This window comes from Petromyzon marinus, unplaced genomic scaffold (genome assembly GCF_048934315.1).
Source record: "Petromyzon marinus isolate PM22_M1 ecotype Great Lakes invasive population unplaced genomic scaffold, UKy_Petmar_22M1.pri1.0 PM_G_Scaffold_97, whole genome shotgun sequence".
Taxonomy (NCBI): Eukaryota; Metazoa; Chordata; class Hyperoartia; order Petromyzontiformes; family Petromyzontidae; genus Petromyzon; species Petromyzon marinus.
Window position 1 is genome coordinate 116,825 of NW_027423054.1, and position 20,053 is coordinate 136,877.

General features: G+C 46.7%; 1 protein-coding gene across 1 annotated transcript; it reads right to left on the bottom strand.

Moving 5' to 3' along the window:
• Positions 1 to 1,362: 1,362 nt before the first annotated feature.
• On the bottom strand, positions 1,363 to 7,572 carry LOC142922464 (gap junction gamma-1 protein-like). The gene is made up of 3 exons (XM_076063272.1): positions 7,165 to 7,572; positions 6,554 to 7,015; positions 1,363 to 1,798 (listed from the first exon to the last, which is right to left on the bottom strand). The coding sequence occupies exons 1-3, from the start codon at positions 7,464 to 7,466 to the stop codon at positions 1,363 to 1,365; spliced, it is 1,200 nt and encodes a 399-aa protein (XP_075919387.1). The 5' UTR covers positions 7,467 to 7,572.
• Positions 7,573 to 20,053: the final 12,481 nt, after the last annotated feature.

The following is a 20,053-nucleotide window of genomic DNA, read 5'->3' on the forward strand; positions in this document are numbered from 1 at the left end:
GTATCCACGGAACTGAAGCAAACAATTGCCACGCACTTAGATGAGCTTGCAAAGTCTCTCGACGGATATTTCCCTACAAGAGAGTCATATCCAGCATGGGTGAGACAGCCGTTCACGTTTGCTGTTGAAACAGCAGATGTCAATGATGAATTCCTCGACGAAATCATTGAAATTCAGCAGAGCCAGGTTCAACAGCAACTCTTCAGAACAACAACGCTCTCAACGTTTTGGTGTCGACAAATGAACAAGTATCCAGTTATTGCTAAGAAAGCCCTGGATTTTTTTTATACCATTTGTTACAACATATCTTTGTGAGCAATCCTTTTCGAGGATGCTGGACATAAAAACGAAGAAAAGGAACAGACTTTGCTGTGAAAATGACATGAGAGTGGCACTTGCCAAGGTGAAGCCACGCATATCTGAACTGATCTCTCAAAGGCAACAGCAGAAGTCACATTGATTTCCAGGTATGTAATTTGTTGTGAGTTTATGCATTGTGTTGGTTTTATTCTTTGAACAAGGTAATGTTCATGCACGGCTCATTTTGTGTACCAGTAAAAAACATATCTATGTCTTGAATTTGAAAAAAATCACATTTTATTTTTCACTAAAGAGGGGTTCGGTGAATGCGCATATGAAACTGGTGGGGTTCGGTACCTCCAACAAGGTTAAGAACCACTGCTATAGTGTATAGTGATGTATAGTAGTGTATAATAGTGTAGTGTATAGTGATGTATGGTAGTGTAGTGTACAGTATTGTGTGTAGTGTATAGTAGTGTAATGTATAGTAGTGATGTGTATAGTAGTATAGTGTATAGTCGGGTATAGCATAGTGCCGTGCGTAGTGTATAGTGTAGTGTATAGTAGTGCAGTGTATAGTGTTGGGAGAATAAATCCACGCTCACAATTGTTCTCTCAAACACACTGGTGGGCTGCAGTAGTAACCACCCGGCACGAGGTTTCGTCTACGTGACACAACCTTGCTGGCTGATGCCGGGTGGTGGAGTGCTCAACGACATATCTACAACTCACAAGCGAGATCTGACCCCCCCAAAAGAGAAAACCTTTATTCGTGAATAACTCGGCGTTCAACTCAAAACAGGAAACTTAAATCTCGACTTGAAGCTTTCGCGACTGCAGGGATTCACACTCTTTGGTTCTTTTGGTAAAGTCACCACGTAGAAGGGAAACAATAAAATAAAAAATAAAATATAACAATAAGATAATTCTATTGCTTTATATTTTTATTATTTCATAGTTTCCCTTCTACGTGGTGCCTTTACCGAAAGAACCAAGAATAAAAAGTAAAATGTTTATTTCTACCGACGTGACTTTACCGAAAGGACCAAAGAGTAAGGAAACTCAAACTGAGATGGTTGGATATTTCTTCGTTCGGACGGCCCTTCCCTTCCTAGAGGCGACCTTGACCTCTCCTTGTTCTTCTCCGGAATCTCCTACTTCGTCTGCCGCCGCCGCCACTTCGTATTTCTTGCCGAGCTGCACTTGGGGGTTTTTGCTCACGGCCACCGCGGCCGAGCTTAAGGCCGGAGTCTCCCGCCGTCCTCCCTCTCCGCCTCCCCCACCTCTCCCTGCTCCGCTCTCCCCGTATCCCCGCGCTGCCCTGGCCCGTCGGGGTGGTGGGGAAACCGTCAGCTCCAGCCGCCGCTGTATCGCGCGCAGGTAACCTTGCAGCTGTGACGCAGCCGCCGGCGTTATCGCCACCTGCCGGGGGGCGGCCTCCTCCGTCTCGGCCGCACGACGAGGAGGAGGCGGAGGAGGAGGATCGCCGTTCGCAATCCTGTTCATGGCAACGACAGTAGCAGCGGGAACGGCACGTTTTGAGTGTCAGGGAGGAAGCCCGTACCCTTTCTGGCAATAAAGCACAAGTAGTGTTAAGATGTTGGAACGCCAAATAGAAACCTTTTGCATGGAATCAAGTTCACATTAACCACACACAGCACTTGTGTGGTGGGTTCCATTTAGGCGCACACTAGAACTGGAGGCAACAGGTAGCTCTCAACAGGATGACGACATAGGGCGGTAACCACCGCTCCCAACTTAGCTAACACGCGGGAAGATACTATATTACCGGACCAGGACAGCTCAACACGCTGCCTGGTCCACTAGCGGAGACCGGAGACCGAGGACCTTAGATGGCGGCTTCATTCCCAGAGTTGACCCAGCAGCCCCGCTCCCACCCGGGACTTGGTTTATAACTGTGTGGCCGGCTCTGCCCTTGGCCACGCCCCCTTCAAGATCCTTCCGGGAGGGGGCGTGGCCGGCTCTGCCCTTGGCCACGCCCTCTTCCAGATCCTTCCGGGAGGGGGTGTGGCCGGCTCTGCCCTTGGCCACGCCCCTTCCAGATCCTTCCGGGAGGGACCCTGGGTCCTTATCACGTGACCCTCACGTCCCCCCTTGCCCCCTCGTCCAGTCATGTGCCCTCTCGGGTTCACCCAGGATATCATGTCCTGACCCGACCTCAGCGACACCCGGACCCTGCCCTCTAGTGAGCCATTCCGTGCCGTGCTCACTCTGGTACCATAGAGCGGCACCACGCGTACAGCACCACTCTTCACTCGGTACTGTCGCTACAGAGTAATGACACCATTTATGTGGCTACACTTGTGGTGAACATGCAAACAAACATGCTCTGGTAGTATATGATGCATTGTCTTTGAAACTGATTGGTCCACACCAGGGAGAGCTATCTTTAGAGCCTAGTCTCAAACAGTGTTAGACCAGAGGATGCCAAAAGGCGAACAGCACAGAGACAATGCCACTATCAGCACATTGAGAGCTCGTTGTGAGCAGCTACATCACGTGCAGCTACATCATGGGGGGTCCCATGGTGACGTTGAATTTGTTATCGGTGAAAACAAACGGCATCCCACGCAATAGCCGTGGTCAAAAAATATATAGCGGAAGACATTTCCGCGTTCGATATTTTGAGGCTTACCTCGCGTGATATATTTTTTTTCCTCTCCCCAATAACTTCAAGTAGGAATCTTCCGAAGTGCGGGCACGCAGCACGCCCTCCCGTAGAACGAGGGCACTGGCTAAGTAATGAACGTGTCAGCAGCGACGACGTACGTCCAGTTTCAAGTACCGCGCGAGAGAAGCCGAGTGACAGCGGAGGGAGTTAGTGACACGGGTTAGGAGCAGTAGCAGCTGTAGAACATTACCACTGAAGGCCTACGAGATATAAGTGTCTAGGGCCTACAAGAACCTTAATCTGGCCCTGACTGAAGGCCTACGAGATAGAAGTGTCAAGGCCCTACAAGAACCTTAATCTGGCCCTGACTGAAGGCCTACGAGATATAAGTGTCTAGGGCCTACAAGAACCTTAATCCAGCTCTGACTGAAGGCCTACGAGATAGAAGTGTCAAGGCCCTACAAGAACCTTAATCTGGCCCTGACTGAAGGCCTACGAGATATAAGTGTCTAGGGCCTACAAGAACCTTCATCTGGCCCTGACTGAAGGCCTACGAGAAAGAAGTGTCAAGGCCGTACAAGAACATTAATCTGGCCCTGACTGAAGGCCTACGAGATAGAAGTGTCAAGGCCCTACAAGAACCTTAATCTGGCCCTGACTGAAGGCCTACGAGATAGAAGTGTCTAGGGCCTACAAGAACCTTAATCCAGCCCTAACTGAAGGCCTACGAGATAGAAGTGTCAAGGCCCTACAAGAACCTTAATCTAGCCCTGACTGAAGGCCTACGAGACAGAAGTGTCTAGGCCCTACAAGAACATTAATCCAGCCCTTACTGAAGGCCTACGAGATAGAAGTGTCAAGGCCCTACAAGAACCTTAATCTGGCCCTGACTGAAGGCCTACGAGATGGAAGTGTCTAGGGCCTACAAGAACCTTAATCCAGCCCTGACTGAAGGCCTACGAGATAGAAGTGTCTAGGGCCTACAAGAACCTTAATCCAGCCCTGACTGAAGGCCTACGAGATAGAAGTGTCAAGGCCCTACAAGAACCTTAATCTGGCCCTGACTGAAGGCCTACGAGATAGAAGTGTCTAGGCCCTACAAGAACCTTAATCTGGCCCTGACTGAAGGCCTACGAGATGGAAGTGTCTAGGGCCTACAAGAACATTAATCCAGCCCTGACTGAAGGCCTACGAGATAGAAGTGTCTAGGGCCTACAATAAACCTCAATCCAGCCCTGACTGAAGGCCTACGAGATAGAAGTGTCTAGGGCCTACAATAAACCTCAATCCAGCCCTGACTGAAGGCCTACGAGATAGAAGTGTCTACGCCCTACAAGAACCTTAATCTGGCCCTGACTGAAGGCCTACGAGACAGAAATGTCAAGGCCCTACAAGAACCTTAATCTGGCCCTGACTGAAGGCCTACGAGATAGAAGTGTCTAGGGCCTACAAGAAACTTAATCCAGCCCTGACTGAAGGCCTACGAGATAGAAGTGTCAAGGCCCTACAAGAACCTTAATCTAGCCCTGACTGAAGACCTACGAGACAGAAGTGTCTAGGCCCTACAAGAACATTAATCCAGCCCTTACTGAAGGCCTACGAGATAGAAGTGTCAAGGCCCTACAAGAACCTTAATCTAGCCCTGACTGAAGGCCTACGAGATAAAAGTGTCAAGGCCCTACAAGAACCTTAATCCGGCCCTGACTGAAGGCCTACGAGATAGAAGTGTCAAGGCCCTACAAGAACCTTAATCCAGCCGTGACTGAAGGCCTACGAGATAGAAGTGTCTAGGGCCTACAAGAACCTTAATCCGGCCCTGACTGAAGGCCTACGAGACAGAAGTGTCTAGGCCCTACAAGAACATTAATCCAGCCCTTACTGAAGGCCTACGAGATAGAAGTGTCAAGGCCCTACAAGAACCTTAATCTGGCCCTGACTGAAGGCCTACGAGATGGAAGTGTCTAGGGCCTACAAGAACCTTAATCCAGCCCTGACTGAAGGCCTACGAGATAGAAGTGTCTAGGGCCTACAAGAACCTTAATCCAGCCCTGACTGAAGGCCTACGAGATAGAAGTGTCAAGGCCCTACAAGAACCTTAATCTGGCCCTGACTGAAGGCCTACGAGATAGAAGTGTCTAGGCCCTACAAGAACCTTAATCTGGCCCTGACTGAAGGCCTACGAGATGGAAGTGTCTAGGGCCTACAAGAACATTAATCCAGCCCTGACTGAAGGCCTACGAGATAGAAGTGTCTAGGGCCTACAATAAACCTCAATCCAGCCCTGACTGAAGGCCTACGAGATAGAAGTGTCTACGCCCTACAAGAACCTTAATCTGGCCCTGACTGAAGGCCTACGAGACAGAAGTGTCAAGGCCCTACAAGAACCTTAACCTGGCCCTGACTGAAGGCCTACGAGATAGAAGTGTCTAGGGCCTACAAGAACCTTAATCCAGCCCTGACTGAAGGCCTACGAGATAGAAGTGTCAAGGCCCTACAAGAACCTTAATCTAGCCCTGACTGAAGACCTAAGAGACAGAAGTGTCTAGGCCCTACAAGAACATTAATCCAGCCCTTACTGAAGGCCTACGAGATAGAAGTGTCAAGGCCCTACAAGAACCTTAATCCAGCCCTGACTGAAGGCCTACGAGATAAAAGTGTCAAGGCCCTACAAGAACCTTAATCCGGCCCTGACTGAAGGCCCGCGAGATAGAAGTGTTAAGGCCCTACAAGAACCTTAATCCAGCCGTGACTGAAGGCCTACGAGATAGAAGTGTCTAGGGCCTACAAGAACCTTAATCCGGCCCTGACTGAAGGCCTACGAGACAGAAGTGTCTAGGCCCTACAAGAACATTAATCCAGCCCTTACTGAAGGCCTACGAGATAGAAGTGTCAAGGCCCTACAAGAACCTTAATCTGGCCCTGACTGAAGGCCTACGAGATGGAAGTGTCTAGGGCCTACAAGAACCTTAATCCAGCCCTGACTGAAGGCCTACGAGATAGAAGTGTCTAGGGCCTACAAGAACCTTAATCCAGCCCTGACTGAAGGCCTACGAGATAGAAGTGTCAAGGCCCTACAAGAACCTTAATCTGGCCCTGACTGAAGGCCTACGAGATAGAAGTGTCTAGGCCCTACAAGAACCTTAATCTGGCCCTAACTGAAGGCCTACGAGATGGAAGTGTCTAGGGCCTACAAGAACATTAATCCAGCCCTGACTGAAGGCCTACGGGATAGAAGTGTCTAGGGCCTACAATAAACCTCAATCCAGCCCTGACTGAAGGCCTACGAGATAGAAGTGTCTACGCCCTACAAGAACCTTAATCTGGCCCTGACTGAAGGCCTACGAGACAGAAGTGTCAAGGCCCTACAAGAACCTTAATCTGGCCCTGACTGAAGGCCTACGAGATAGAAGTGTCTAGGGCCTACAAGAACCTTAATCCAGCCCTGACTGAAGGCCTACGAGATAGAAGTGTCAAGGCCCTACAAGAACCTTAATCCAGCCGTGACTGAAGGCCTACGAGATAGAAGTGTCTAGGGCCTACAAGAACCTTAATCCGGCCCTGACTGAAAGCCTACGAGACAGAAGTGTCTAGGGCCTACAAGAACCTTAATCCAGCCCTGACCGTTGCTGGCGCTTGGCTTGGCTGCCTGGCAGCAAGTCCCCGAGGGCGCCCATCCCCAGGTGCCACAGCTCGGCCAGGTCGAGAGCCAGGCTGAGGCCGCCCACGGCGTACATCACATACAGGAAGACGGTCTTCTCCGTGGGCCTCGACACGAAGCAGTCGACGCGGTGGCGGCAAGGGTGGCGGCGGGGGCACTCGAAGCGGGGGATCACCTCCAAGCCGTACATCACGTACTGGCCCAGAAGGAAGCCCACTTCGGCCACCGTGCGCAGGACGAGCTGCAGCGTGTACGCCCACATGAGGCCGTCGGACCGGATCGCGCGGCGCCCGTCGTGCCATCTGTGGTCGTTCTTCTTGACCTCGCCGGCCTCGTCGGCAAACTCCCCTCCTTTCTCCGCTTGGACATTCTCCTCGGCTTGCTCGGTCCGTCGGTGCTTTTTGTGGCCGGTCGAGCCTTCTGACCTGCGGATAACGACGCAGGAATGAAAGTTTAAAAATATCCTTCTCACCAAAACAAAGAGTGGAATTAAGGTTTTTTTTTGGGGGGGGGGGGGGGGGCCTTCATCGTCATTATTATCATCACGATTATCGTCGTCGTAACTCTACTAGACCTCTGTATCCTGTGCATGGCGAAGGCGAGGCAGAGAATGCTGGGCGCCGCCACGGTGATAATCTGAAAAATCCAGAAGCGCACGTAGGAGAGGGGAGCGAAGGAGTCGTAGCAGACGTTTGTGCAGCCCGGCTGTTGCGAGTTGCACATGAACGAGCTCTGCTCGTCGTGGTAGATGGATTCGCCCGCCGCGATAGTCAGCATGATGCGCAAGATCAGGAACGTGGTGAGCCAGAGCTTGCCCAGGTACGTCGAGTGCAGAGATATCTCCTCCAACAGACGGGTCAGGAAGCTCCAGCTCATTGTGACCGCCGGCTCACCAAAAGCGTTGCCCGCCTGAGAATTCCAGAAGAGAGACGCGGATTTAGACGGCGCGTTGGCCGGCCGCGCGTCAACCAATGTCGCACGTTGGGCACCGCATTCAGCTCGAGACACCGTCGATCGTCATCGATTATCCGTCACCACACGATTATCATCCGACATTATCCAGCGGTCCTGGGCCGATCTGGCGAAACTGGCAAAGCCGCTCCAAAGGCCGTAGTAAACCAGTCCCGGCGATCGGCACCATTGTGCAGCGTGACCAAAAAAAAGCGTAGCCGCACTTGTGTTAGAGGATGTCTCACCCGTCCTCACACACTCTGGTGTTAAACCGGAGCCGGTCATGAGCACACTGGGCAGATGTGAGAAACTCTGCACTCTCTCCACAACTGAGCACTATTAATTCAGCAGTGCATAGTGACTGTGGTGGTCCGTGCTATTACTACAGCAGTGCATAGTGTGGTGGTACCTGCTTTCCCTGCAGCAGTGCATGCATACCGTGGTGTAAGCTGCTATGATTAGAGCAGGGCAAGCGACAGTGGTGGTACCTGCTATGATTAGAGTAGTACATGCTGACTCTATAGCAGTATTAATGGACTGTACAGTAGTACATGCTGACTCTATAGCATTAGATATCGACTCTACAGTAGTACATGCTGACTGTATAGCAGTATTAATGGACTGTACAGTAGTACATGCTGACTGTATAGCAGTAGATATCGACTCTACAGTATTAATAGTGATTCTATAGCAATATTAATAGTGACTCTATAGCAGTATTAATAGTGACTCTATAGCAGTATTAATAGTAACTCGATAACAGTATTAATAGTCACTCTATCGCATTATTAATAGTGACTCTATAACAGTATTAATAGTCACTCTATAGCAGTATTAATAGTCCCTCTATAGCAGTATTTATAGTGACTCTATAACAGTATTAATAGTGACTCTATAGCAGTATCAATAGTCACTCTACAGCAGTATTAATAGTGACTCTATAGCAGTATTAATAGTGACTCTATAGCAGTATTAATAGTCACTTTATAGCAGTATTAATAGTCACTCTATAGCAGTATCAATAGTCACTCTATAGCAGTATTAATAGTGACTCTATAGCAGTATTAATAGTGACTCTATAGCAGTATTAATAGTGACTCTATAGCAGTATTAATAGTGACTATTGCAGTATTAATAGTGACTCTATAACAGTATTAATAGTGACTCTATATCAGTATTAATAGTGACTCTATAACAGTATTAATAGTGACTCTATAGCAGTATTAATAGTGACTCTATAGCAGTATTAATAGTGACTCTATAGCAGTATTAAAAGTCACTCTATAGCAGTATTAATAGTCACTCTATAGCAGTATCAATAGTGACTCTATAGCAGTATTAATAGTGACTCTATAGTAGTATTAATAGTCACTCTATAGCAGTATTAATAGTCCCTCTATAGCAGTATTAATAGTGACTCTATAGCAGTATTAATAGTGACTCTATAACAGTATCAATAGTCACTCTATAGCAGTATTAAGTCACTCTATAGCAGTATTAATAGTGACTCTATAACATCATTAATAGCGACTCTATAGCAGTATTAATAGTGACTCTATAGCAGTATTAATAGTGACTCTATAACAGTATTAATAGTGACTCTATAACAGTATTAATAGTGACTCTATAGCAGTATTAATAGTGACTCTATAACAGTATTAATAGTGACTCTATAACAGTATTAATAGTGACTCTATAACAGTATTAATAGTGACTCTATAACAGTATTAATAGTGACTCTATAACAGTATTAATAGTGACTCTATAGCAGTATTAATAGTGACTCTATAACAGTATTAATAGTGACTCTATAACAGTATTAATAGTGACTCTATAACAGTATTAATAGTGACTCTATAGCAGTATTAATAGTGACTCTATAACAGTATTAATAGTCACTCTATAACAGTATTATTAGTGACTCTATAACAGTATTAATAGTGACTCTATAGCAGTATTAATAGTGACTCTATAACAGTATTAATAGTGACTCTATAGCAGTATTAATAGTGACTCCATAGCAGTATTAATAGTGACTCTATAACAGTATTAATAGTGACTCTATAGCAGTATTAATAGTGACTCTATAACAGTATTAATAGTGACTCTATAACAGTATTAATAGTGACTCTATAACAGTATTAATAGTGACTCTATAACAGTATTAATAGTGACTCTATAACAGTATTAATAGTGACTCTATAGCAGTATTAATAGTGACTCTATAACAGTATTAATAGTCACTCTATAACAGTATTAATAGTGACTCTATATCAGTATTAATAGTGACTCTATAACAGTATTAATAGTCACTCTATAGCAGTATTAATAGTGACTCTATAGCAGTATTAATAGTGACTCTATAGCAGTATTAAAAGTCACTCTATAGCAGTATTAATAGTCACTCTATAGCAGTATCAATAGTGACTCTATAGCAGTATTAATAGTGACTCTATAGTAGTATTAATAGTCACTCTATAGCAGTATTAATAGTCCCTCTATAGCAGTATTAATAGTGACTCTATAGCAGTATTAATAGTGACTCTATAGCAGTATCAATAGTCACTCTATAGCAGTATTAAGTCACTCTATAGCAGTATTAATAGTGACTCTATAACATCATTAATAGCGACTCTATAGCAGTATTAATAGTGACTCTATAGCAGTATTAATAGTGACTCTATAACAGTATTAATAGTGACTCTATAACAGTATTAATAGTGACTCTATAGCAGTATTAATAGTGACTCTATAACAGTATTAATAGTGACTCTATAACAGTATTAATAGTGACTCTATAACAGTATTAATAGTGACTCTATAACAGTATTAATAGTGACTCTATAACAGTATTAATAGTGACTCTATAGCAGTATTAATAGTGACTCTATAACAGTATTAATAGTGACTCTATAACAGTATTAATAGTGACTCTATAACAGTATTAATAGTGACTCTATAGCAGTATTAATAGTGACTCTATAACAGTATTAATAGTCACTCTATAACAGTATTATTAGTGACTCTATAACAGTATTAATAGTGACTCTATAGCAGTATTAATAGTGACTCTATAACAGTATTAATAGTGACTCTATAGCAGTATTAATAGTGACTCCATAGCAGTATTAATAGTGACTCTATAACAGTATTAATAGTGACTCTATAGCAGTATTAATAGTGACTCTATAACAGTATTAATAGTGACTCTATAACAGTATTAATAGTGACTCTATAACAGTATTAATAGTGACTCTATAACAGTATTAATAGTGACTCTATAACAGTATTAATAGTGACTCTATAGCAGTATTAATAGTGACTCTATAACAGTATTAATAGTCACTCTATAACAGTATTAATAGTGACTCTATAGCAGTATTAATAGTGACTCTATAACAGTATTAATAGTGACTCTATAACAGTATTAATAGTGACTCTATAACAGTATTAATAGTGACTCTATAGCAGTATTAATAGTGACTCTATAACAGTATTAATAGTCACTCTATAACAGTATTATTAGTGACTCTATAACAGTATTAATAGTGACTCTATAGCAGTATTAATAGTGACTCTATAGCAGTATTAATAGTGACTCTATATCAGTATTAATAGTGACTCTATAACAGTATTAATAGTGACTCTATAGCAGTATTAATAGTGACTCCATAGCAGTATTAATAGTGACTCTATAACAGTATTAATAGTGACTCTATAGCAGTATTAATAGTGACTCTATAACAGTATTAATAGTGACTCTATAACAGTATTAATAGTGACTCTATAACAGTATTAATAGTGACTCTATAACAGTATTAATAGTGACTCTATAGCAGTATTAATAGTGACTCTATAACAGTATTAATAGTCACTCTATAACAGTATTAATAGTGACTCTATAGCAGTATTAATAGTGACTCTATAACAGTATTAATAGTGACTCTATAACAGTATTAATAGTGACTCTATAACAGTATTAATAGTGACTCTATAACAGTATTAATAGTGACTCTATAACAGTATTAATAGTGACTCTATAACAGTATTAATAGTGACTCTATAGCAGTATTAATAGTGACTCTATAACAGCATTAATAGTGACTCTATAGCAGTATTAATAGTCACTCTATAACAGTATTAATAGTGACTCTATCACAGTATTAATAGTCACTCTATAGCAGTAATAATAGTAACTCTATAACAGTATTAATAGTGACTATAACAGCATTAAAAGTGACTCTATAACAGTATTAATAGTGACTCTATAACAGTATTATTAGTGACTATAGCAGTATTAATAGTGACTCTATAACAGTATTAATAGTGACTCTATAGCAGTATTAATAGTGACTCTATAACAGTATTATTAGTGACTATAGCAGTATTAATAGTGACTCTATAACAGTATTAATAGTGACTCTATAGCAGTATTAATAGTGACTCTATAACAGTATTAATAGGGACTCTATAGCAGTATTAATAGTGACTCTATAACAGTATTAATAGTGACTCTATAACAGTATATTTAGTGACTCTATAGCACAAAGTACTCACGTGACACAGTGACGCGATGTGGCCGTGAGGTCGACCGAACGCGCATCACGTGGCAGGGTCCGCCCCCCCCCCCACGTGACAGGGTCCGCCCCCACGTGGCAGGGTCCGCCCCCACGTGGCAGGGTCCGCCCCCACGTAGCAGGGTCCGCCCCCCCCACGTGACAGGGTCGTGTGCCCATAGGTGGTAGTGGATGTGAAAGACCCAACGCAGAAGATCTCCGGGTTTGATCATCCATGGAGTCACTCGCCCCCCACCATAGTAATGTGGAGTTTCCACCACTGGTTCAGGGCTGTAAACAGCCCCCCCCCCGCCTCGCCCATACCTCCCCCCCCCCCACAAAACCAAGACCCCATTGAACCCCTCCCCCACACTGTCCACTCGCTCCAATTCCCACCTCCCCGTCCTACCAGACCCATCCTCACTACCTCCCTGTGATCCTTCCTAATGACCCCACAATCTTTTCATTAATCAGTCGCGACCCAGTCGCTAGGGTCCACGGTGTCCGCTCGCCACGAGCTACAATTTGCCCGGGGCTTCGATTCTCTCTGCATGCGTCGATGATCCGGCATCATAATTGTTCACCCGGCATAAAACATCCAGCCCGCATCTTTCTGTGCGCCCTGGTGGCTACAAGTCACGTGCCACCTAACTGGTACCTATTTTATCGACCACTCCCACCGAGGGATGATGATAGGCTGAGTCAACACCACCCCCTCTCCAGAGCAGGACTTGAACCTGGCCGGGCTTACGATTTTAATGACGCAGCAGAGTGGCGGCAGTCGACCTGGGCACTGAGTCACTTAGCCAGGAGCTGAACTCACCGTATCCGATACAAAGTGGAGGGGGTGCGGCGGTGGGCGGTGGGGGGTGGGGGGGAAGCCGAACTTGGCCGATCCCATCTCTAAATGTAAATTGTGACCACCGAGACCCATTGTCGGGCAGGGCACTGCCAGCCCCCCCCCCCCACAACGTCCAGCGGGGTGGTACAGTCCGGGTGGGTCACCAAGCCCCGCCCACGCGCCGCCAGTCGCTCGCTCCGACCGCGCGCGCGGTCGGTAATTGTCGCGGGGCGCTCCACCTGGAGTTGCCACCTGTCCCGGTTTCTCTTCCTGGTAAGTTCGCGTTTGCCGACGTCCGGGGAAGTCTCGAATCCTTTCCCGGGATATTGAAAGTCCAGGGTCAGCTGTATCAGCAACAATAATAATAATCTCGACTTGAAGTTTTCGTGACTGCAGGGATCCACACTCTTAGTTTCTTTCGGTAAAGTTACGTAGTAGGTATAAGATAAAATGTTGTTTTACTTTAAATTATTTTATTACCTACTTGACTTTACCGAGATACCCATAGAGCGGCTCTCTGTTGATTGGTTGATGAACACGATTGTACTGTTCAAAATAAAACCTCAACCAAAATCTTCAAAAATTTTAACTACAGTATTCAACCAACCTTCACTTGATGTACTTGCAGTGTATAATAGTTTAAAACTTACAGGAATTGTAACTATTGATATATTGATAGATTTGAGCCGATTTCATAACTAAACATTAAATGTATCAGAGACCGAATGGTTAAACACTGTGTTTTGATCTTTTTTCCTTTGCATTCATTAACATTAAAAGGCATTAATCTTATAATTTGTTTTATGCAGTGTTTAAATTGGCCATACTATATATACTTCAAAATGTATTTGTACAAAAAAACGCCTTTGCACTGGCTGCTGTGTGCATTTAATCCACGTAAAACCAAATCAGCATTAGCCACTCATAACAGATTTGTAACTCGTACAGCAAGCGTAGTCATTACCTGGACCTTAATGAACCACATTAAACCAATCTATTTCGAGCAATATTAAATCACCGAGGGAGTACTCCCAAAGAAATTAAGATGCCTGGCAATGTCATTATTATTCTTGGTTCTTTCGGTAAAAGTCACGTAGAAGGGAAACACCTGATGATGACTGCTTGTGTTGCAGTCGAAACTTCGTGAGAATTTTATTGTTTTATATTTTTATTATTTTATTGTTTCCCTTCTACGTGCAGGTGACTTTACCGAAAGAACCAAGAATATAAATCCCTGCAGTCACGAAAGCTTTAAATCAAAATGTCATTATTGTTAAGTACTCACCTTTAACCTTTGCGAGTGGCGTGGCATAGCGCTGCCTGCGACGCCACTACTGACGCCTGCAGGCCACGGTAGAAACTTGAGAGGGGGACATCTCGGATAAAAGTCAAAGAGGGAGCCAATCGGGAAGGGCGCTCGCAGGTTCCAGAAGGAGGGCGTGGCCGGGGAGGGGCGTGGCCTCGCTGAGAGTCCAGGAGGGGCCCCTGTGTGGGACCTCGTGGCTGTTGCTGGGAAGTGGGATGATTGCCCGTCGTGCTACTCACGTCCATCGTCGGCACCATCTCGTCGTCGCCTCCGAGAGAGAGACACAGGGATAGAGAAAGGGACAGAGAGAGAGAGAGACACAGGGATAGAGAAAGAGACAGACAGAGAGAGAGACACAGGGATAGAGAAAGGGACAGACAGAGACACAGAGAGACACAGGGATAGAGAAAGAGACAGAGAGAGAGAGAGACACAGAGAGAGACACAGGGATAGAGAAAGAGAGAGAGAGAGACAGGGATAGAGAAAGGGACAGACAGAGAGAGAGAGAGAGACACAGGGATAGAGAAAGGGACAGACAGAGAGAGAGACACAGAGAGAGACACAGGGATAGAGAAAAGGACAGACAGAGAGAGACACAGAGAGAGACAGGGATAGAGAAAGAGACAGACAGAGAGACACAGGGATACAGAAAGAGACAGACAGAGAGAGACACAGGGATAGAGAAAGAGACAGACAGAGAGAGACACAGGGATAGAGAAAGAGACAGACAGAGAGAGAGACACAGAGAGAGACACAGGGATAGAGAAAGAGACAGAGAGAGACACAGAGAGAGACACAGGGATAGAGAAAGAGACAGACAGAGAGACACAGAGAGAGAGGCAGACACAGAGAGAGACAGAGAGAGACAGAAACAGAGACTCAGCAGGCCAAGTGTTACTAAGTAGACGTCACGAGCTGGCGTGTGTAGTAGATGTAGTACTGTGTAGTAGTAGTACTGTGTAGTAGTGCTGGGTAGTAGTACTGTGTAGTAATAGTACTGTGTAGTAATACTGTGTAATAACACTGTGTAGTAGTACTGTGTAGTAGTAGTACTGTGTAGTAGTAGTACTTTGTAGTAGTACTGTGTAATAGTACTGTGTAGTAGTACTGTGTAGTAGTAGTACTGTGTAGTAGTACTGTGTAATAGTACTGTGTAGTAGTACTGTGTAGTAGTAGTACTGTGTAGTAGTACTGTGTAGTAATGGTACTGTGTAGTACTAGTACTGTGTAGTAGTAGTACTGTGTAGTAGTACTGTGTAGTAGTACTGTGTAGTAATAGTACTGTGTAATAGTACTGTGTAGTAGTACTGTGTAGTAGTACTGTGTAGTAGTAATACTGTGTAGTAGTACTGTGTAGTAGTAGTACTGTGTAGTAGTACTCTGTAGTAATAGTACTGTGTAGTAGTACTGTGTGGTAGTAGTACTGTGTAGTAATAGTACTGTGTAGTAGTAGTACTGGGTAGTAGCACTGTGTAGTAGTAGTACTGTGTAGTAGTACTGTGTAGTAGTAGTACTGTGTAGTAATAGTACTGTGTAGTAGTAGTACTGTGTAGTAGTAGTACTGTGTAGTAGTACTGTGTAGTAGTACTGTGTAGTAGTGCTGTGTAGTAATAGTACTGTGTAGTAGTAGTACTGTATAGTAGTAGTAGTACTGTTTAATAGTAGTACTGTGTAGTAGTACTGTGTAGTAGTACTGTGTAGTAGTAGTACTGTGTAGTAGTAGTACTGTGTAGTAATAGTACTGTGTAGTAGTACTGTGTGGTAGCAGTACTGTGTAGTAGTAGTACTGTGTAGTAGTGATGTGTAGTAGTACTGTGTAGTAGTAGTACTGTGTAATAGTACTGTGTGGTAGTAGTACTGTGTAATAGTACTGTGTAGTAGTAGTACTGTGTAGTAGTACTGTGTAATAGTACTGTGTAGTAGTAGTACTGTGTAGTAGTACTGTGTAGTAGTAGTACTGTGTCCTACTACCACTATAATGTGTAGTCTCCTGTATGAGTTTAAGGGGAGACGCAGCAAAAGTAGCAGCAGGAGATGTTTCATCTCTCTCTTTCGATGTCCCTCTCTCATCTCTCCCCATCTCACCCCCTCCCTCCCCACGGCTCTCCGTCGCTGAATCAACGCCAAGAAGGCCCCAGCGTGCTCCTCACTCCTCGCTTGGAGCTGTCCCTGGTGCGGACAGTTTATATACACGTAATATACAGTTTATATATACATAATATACAGTTCATATATACATGATATACAGTTTATGTACACACACAAAAAACAGTTTAGATTACGCATAATCATACATCGCCTCACGATAATTTTTATTTCACCACGTAAGGCCCCACACCCATGCTCACACATGCCCACACTCACAGAGACCCATACTTACAAAGACCCACAGAGACCCATACCCACAGAGACGCACACTCATAGAGACCCACTGCTACCCACAGAGACCCATACCCACAGAAACCCACAGTCATAGAGACCCACTGCTACCCACAGACACCCATACCCACAGAAACCCACACTCATAGAGACCCACTGCTACCCACAGAGACCCATGGTCACAAATGCCCACACTCATAGAGACCCACTGCTACCCACAGAGGCCCATACCCACAGAAACCCACACTCATAGAGACCCACTGCTACCCACAGAGACCCATACCCACAGAAACCCACACTCATAGAGACCCACTGCTACCCACAGAGACCCATACCCACAGAAACCCACTCTCATAGAGACCCACTGCTACCCACAGAGACCCATGCTCACAAATGCCCACACTCATAGAGACCCACTGCTACCCACAGAGGCCCATACCCACAGAAACCCACACTCATAGAGACCCACTGCTACCCACAGAGACCCATACCCACAGAAACCCACACTCATAGAGACCCACTGCTACCCACAGAGACCCATACCCACAGAAACCCACACTCATAGAGACCCACTGCTACCCACAGAGACCCATACCCACAGAAACCCACACTCATAGAGACCCACTGCTACCCACAGAGACCCATACCCACAGAGACGCACACTCATAGAGACCCACTGCTACCCACAGAGACCCATACCCACAGAAACCCACACTCATAGAGACCCACTGCTACCCACAGAGACCCATACCCACAGAGACCCACACTCATAGAGACCCACTGCGACCCACAGAGACTCATACCCACAGAAACCCACACTCATAGAGACCCACTGCTACCCACAGAGACCCATACCCACAGAAACCCACACTCATAGAGACCCACTGCTACCCACAGAGACCCATACCCACAGAAACCCACACTCATAGAGACCCACTGCTACCCACAGAGACCCATACCCACAGAAACCCACACTCATAGAGACCCACTGCAACCCGCAGAGACCCATTCCCACAGAAACCCACACTCATAGAGACCCACTGCTACCCACAGAGACTCATACCCACAGAAACCCACACTCATAGAGACCCACTGCTACCCACAGAGACCCATACCCACAGAAACCCACACTCATAGAGACCCACTGCTACCCAGAGACCCATACCCACAGAAACCCACACTCATAGAGACCCACTGCTACCCACAGAGACCCATACCCACAGAAACCCACACTCATAGAGACCCACTGCTACCCACAGAGACTCATACCCACAGAAACCCACACTCATAGAGACCCACTGCTACCCACAGAGACCCATGCTCACAAATGCCCACACTCATAGAGACCCACTGCTACCCACAGAGACCCATATCCACAGAAACCCACACTCATAGAGACCCACTGCTACCCACAGAAACTCATACCCACAGAAACCCACACTCATAGAGACCCACTGCTACCCACAGAGACCCATACCCACAGAAACTCACACTCATAGAGACCCACTGCTACCCACAGAGACCCATGCTCACAAATGCCCACACTCATAGAGACCCACTGCTACCCACAGAGACCCATACCCACAGAAACCCACACTCATAGAGACCCACTGCTACCCACAGAGACCCATTCCCACAGAAACCCACACTCATAGAGACCAGGGACGTGCGGTCAGGGGAGGCAAGGGAGGCAGAGCCTCACCTGTGATACTCCAATGAAAACAGCTGTTACGAAAAGTAAAAATAAAGAATAATCCAATAAAATAAATATTAAGATTTTTCCACTGATGTGTGTTATGAATGTAATTTCTGTATGATTCCAATCATTTTTAGAGTCAAAATCGCCAAATTTGCGGAGCTCCACTGCAAATACAGGAAGAGACGAGAGGTGATGCAGCGACGAGCTCAGCCTCCCCTCTGATTGCGCAACCCCTCAGTAACTGGATGGAGCGTGGGCAAAAAGCGCGTGCCTGTTACTATCTCAGTATGTCACCAATATAATGTTTGTAGACCCCTTCATTTCATGTCCTCGCCTTCCATACTCCAGGTAACTTATTTCACGTGTGTGTATAGAGATATGTAGGCTCGCTGGTCTCGTCGTGAAACTGCAATGAAAAAGCACCAGGGGAGGCAGCTCTCACATCTGCCTCACTGAGGGGGACATGTCTAACACGCCCCCCTCAGTGAGGCCAAGCCCACATCAGTGAGGCCACGCCCACATCAATGAGGCCACGCCCCCCTCAGTGTGTAAATCTGGCTCTGACACCAGCCAGTGCCTCCCCCAGCCATTGACCTCACCGCACGTCACCGCTAGAGACCCACAGAGAGCCACAGAAACCAGCACACTCACAGAGACCTACAGAGACACACACAGAGGTGACGGTGTTGGAGGCGGTGACGGCTGTGATGGTTGCTGTGACGGCACAGGAGGGGCCGAGCAAGAATCCGACCGGTGACAACCGCCGGCCATGGAGAGGGGCCGAGGTCGAGGAGGAGAAGTCAACCGCGGGAGGATCTCCGACATCTCGGACAGGCTCAGGCAGCTGATTGACGCCGACAGGGGGCAGCGGCGGCCGCCGGACAGGGAGGGCCGGGGGCAGGGGGTCAGCGGCGGGGCCGGAGGCGACAGGGAGTCGAGGAGGGACTCACGGGTGAGGCAGAGGGAGGCGGTGGAGCAGGCGAGGGTTGCGATGGAGCGTGAGGTGTTCTTGAGGGAGCAGTTCTCGCGGCATCGGAGTTCTGTCGAGAGGCGACGGGAGCTACAGGAGCTCGCCAGCCGGGGGCGGAACGTCCACTTCAACCCGACGGAGGAGGTGTGGAGACACGCCGGGGGGGGCACGGCGGGGCGCGGGGGGAGAGGTGGGGGGAGCAGAGTTGGGGGAGGGGGGGTGGGTGGAGCGGGGGGAGGGGTGGAGAGAGGGGGAGGAGGAGGGAGGGCGGAGGGAGGGGGTGCAGGGGGGGGTGGGGAGAGGGGTCGGAGGGGGCGTGAGTGGATGGAGCGACTGCGACAGGCGATGACGCTGAGATGGAACCCGTATCATCAGTTCGGGAGGGGGGGGTCAGGAGGGACGAGCAGTGGGTGAGGGAGGGGAGGGGAGAGAGGGGTGGGAGGGAGGGGAGGGGTGGAAGGAGAGGATGGAGGGGGGTGTGTGCGGCCTGCTACAAGCGTCTCAGCATCGCACCGTGCGGGGGTGGTGGGTGGTGTCAAAATGCCTCCAAGTGTCCCCAGGTCTCCACGTGGAACCCTGAGGAGGTTTCCGCCTTTTTGCGTTCGGGCCTCGGACGTGGAGTTGTTGTAGACATGATGGGCTGAGTCGGCCCCCAACCAGGGATTGAACTGGTGTCCTTCCTCGTTCGATGGTTATCGTTTGGTTGTTGACGTTAATTATTTTGACATTAGGTTTAAAGTTACCTTTGCTGAATGCCACAA

What these genes read in the sequence shown, in the direction of transcription:
- LOC142922464 (XM_076063272.1), bottom strand. Translation starts at nt 7,466, where the DNA reads ATGAGCTGGAGCTTCCTGACCCGTCTGTTGGAGGAGATATCTCTGCAC. An exon ending in GCCATGCACAGGATACAGAG is followed by an intron (nt 7,016 to 7,164) that starts GTCTAGTAGAGT and finishes CGTTATCCGCAG; the next exon opens with GTCAGAAGGCTCGACCGGCC. An exon ending in CAAGCCAAGCGCCAGCAACG is followed by an intron (nt 1,799 to 6,553) that starts GTCAGGGCTGGA and finishes TGCCATGAACAG; the next exon opens with GATTGCGAACGGCGATCCTC.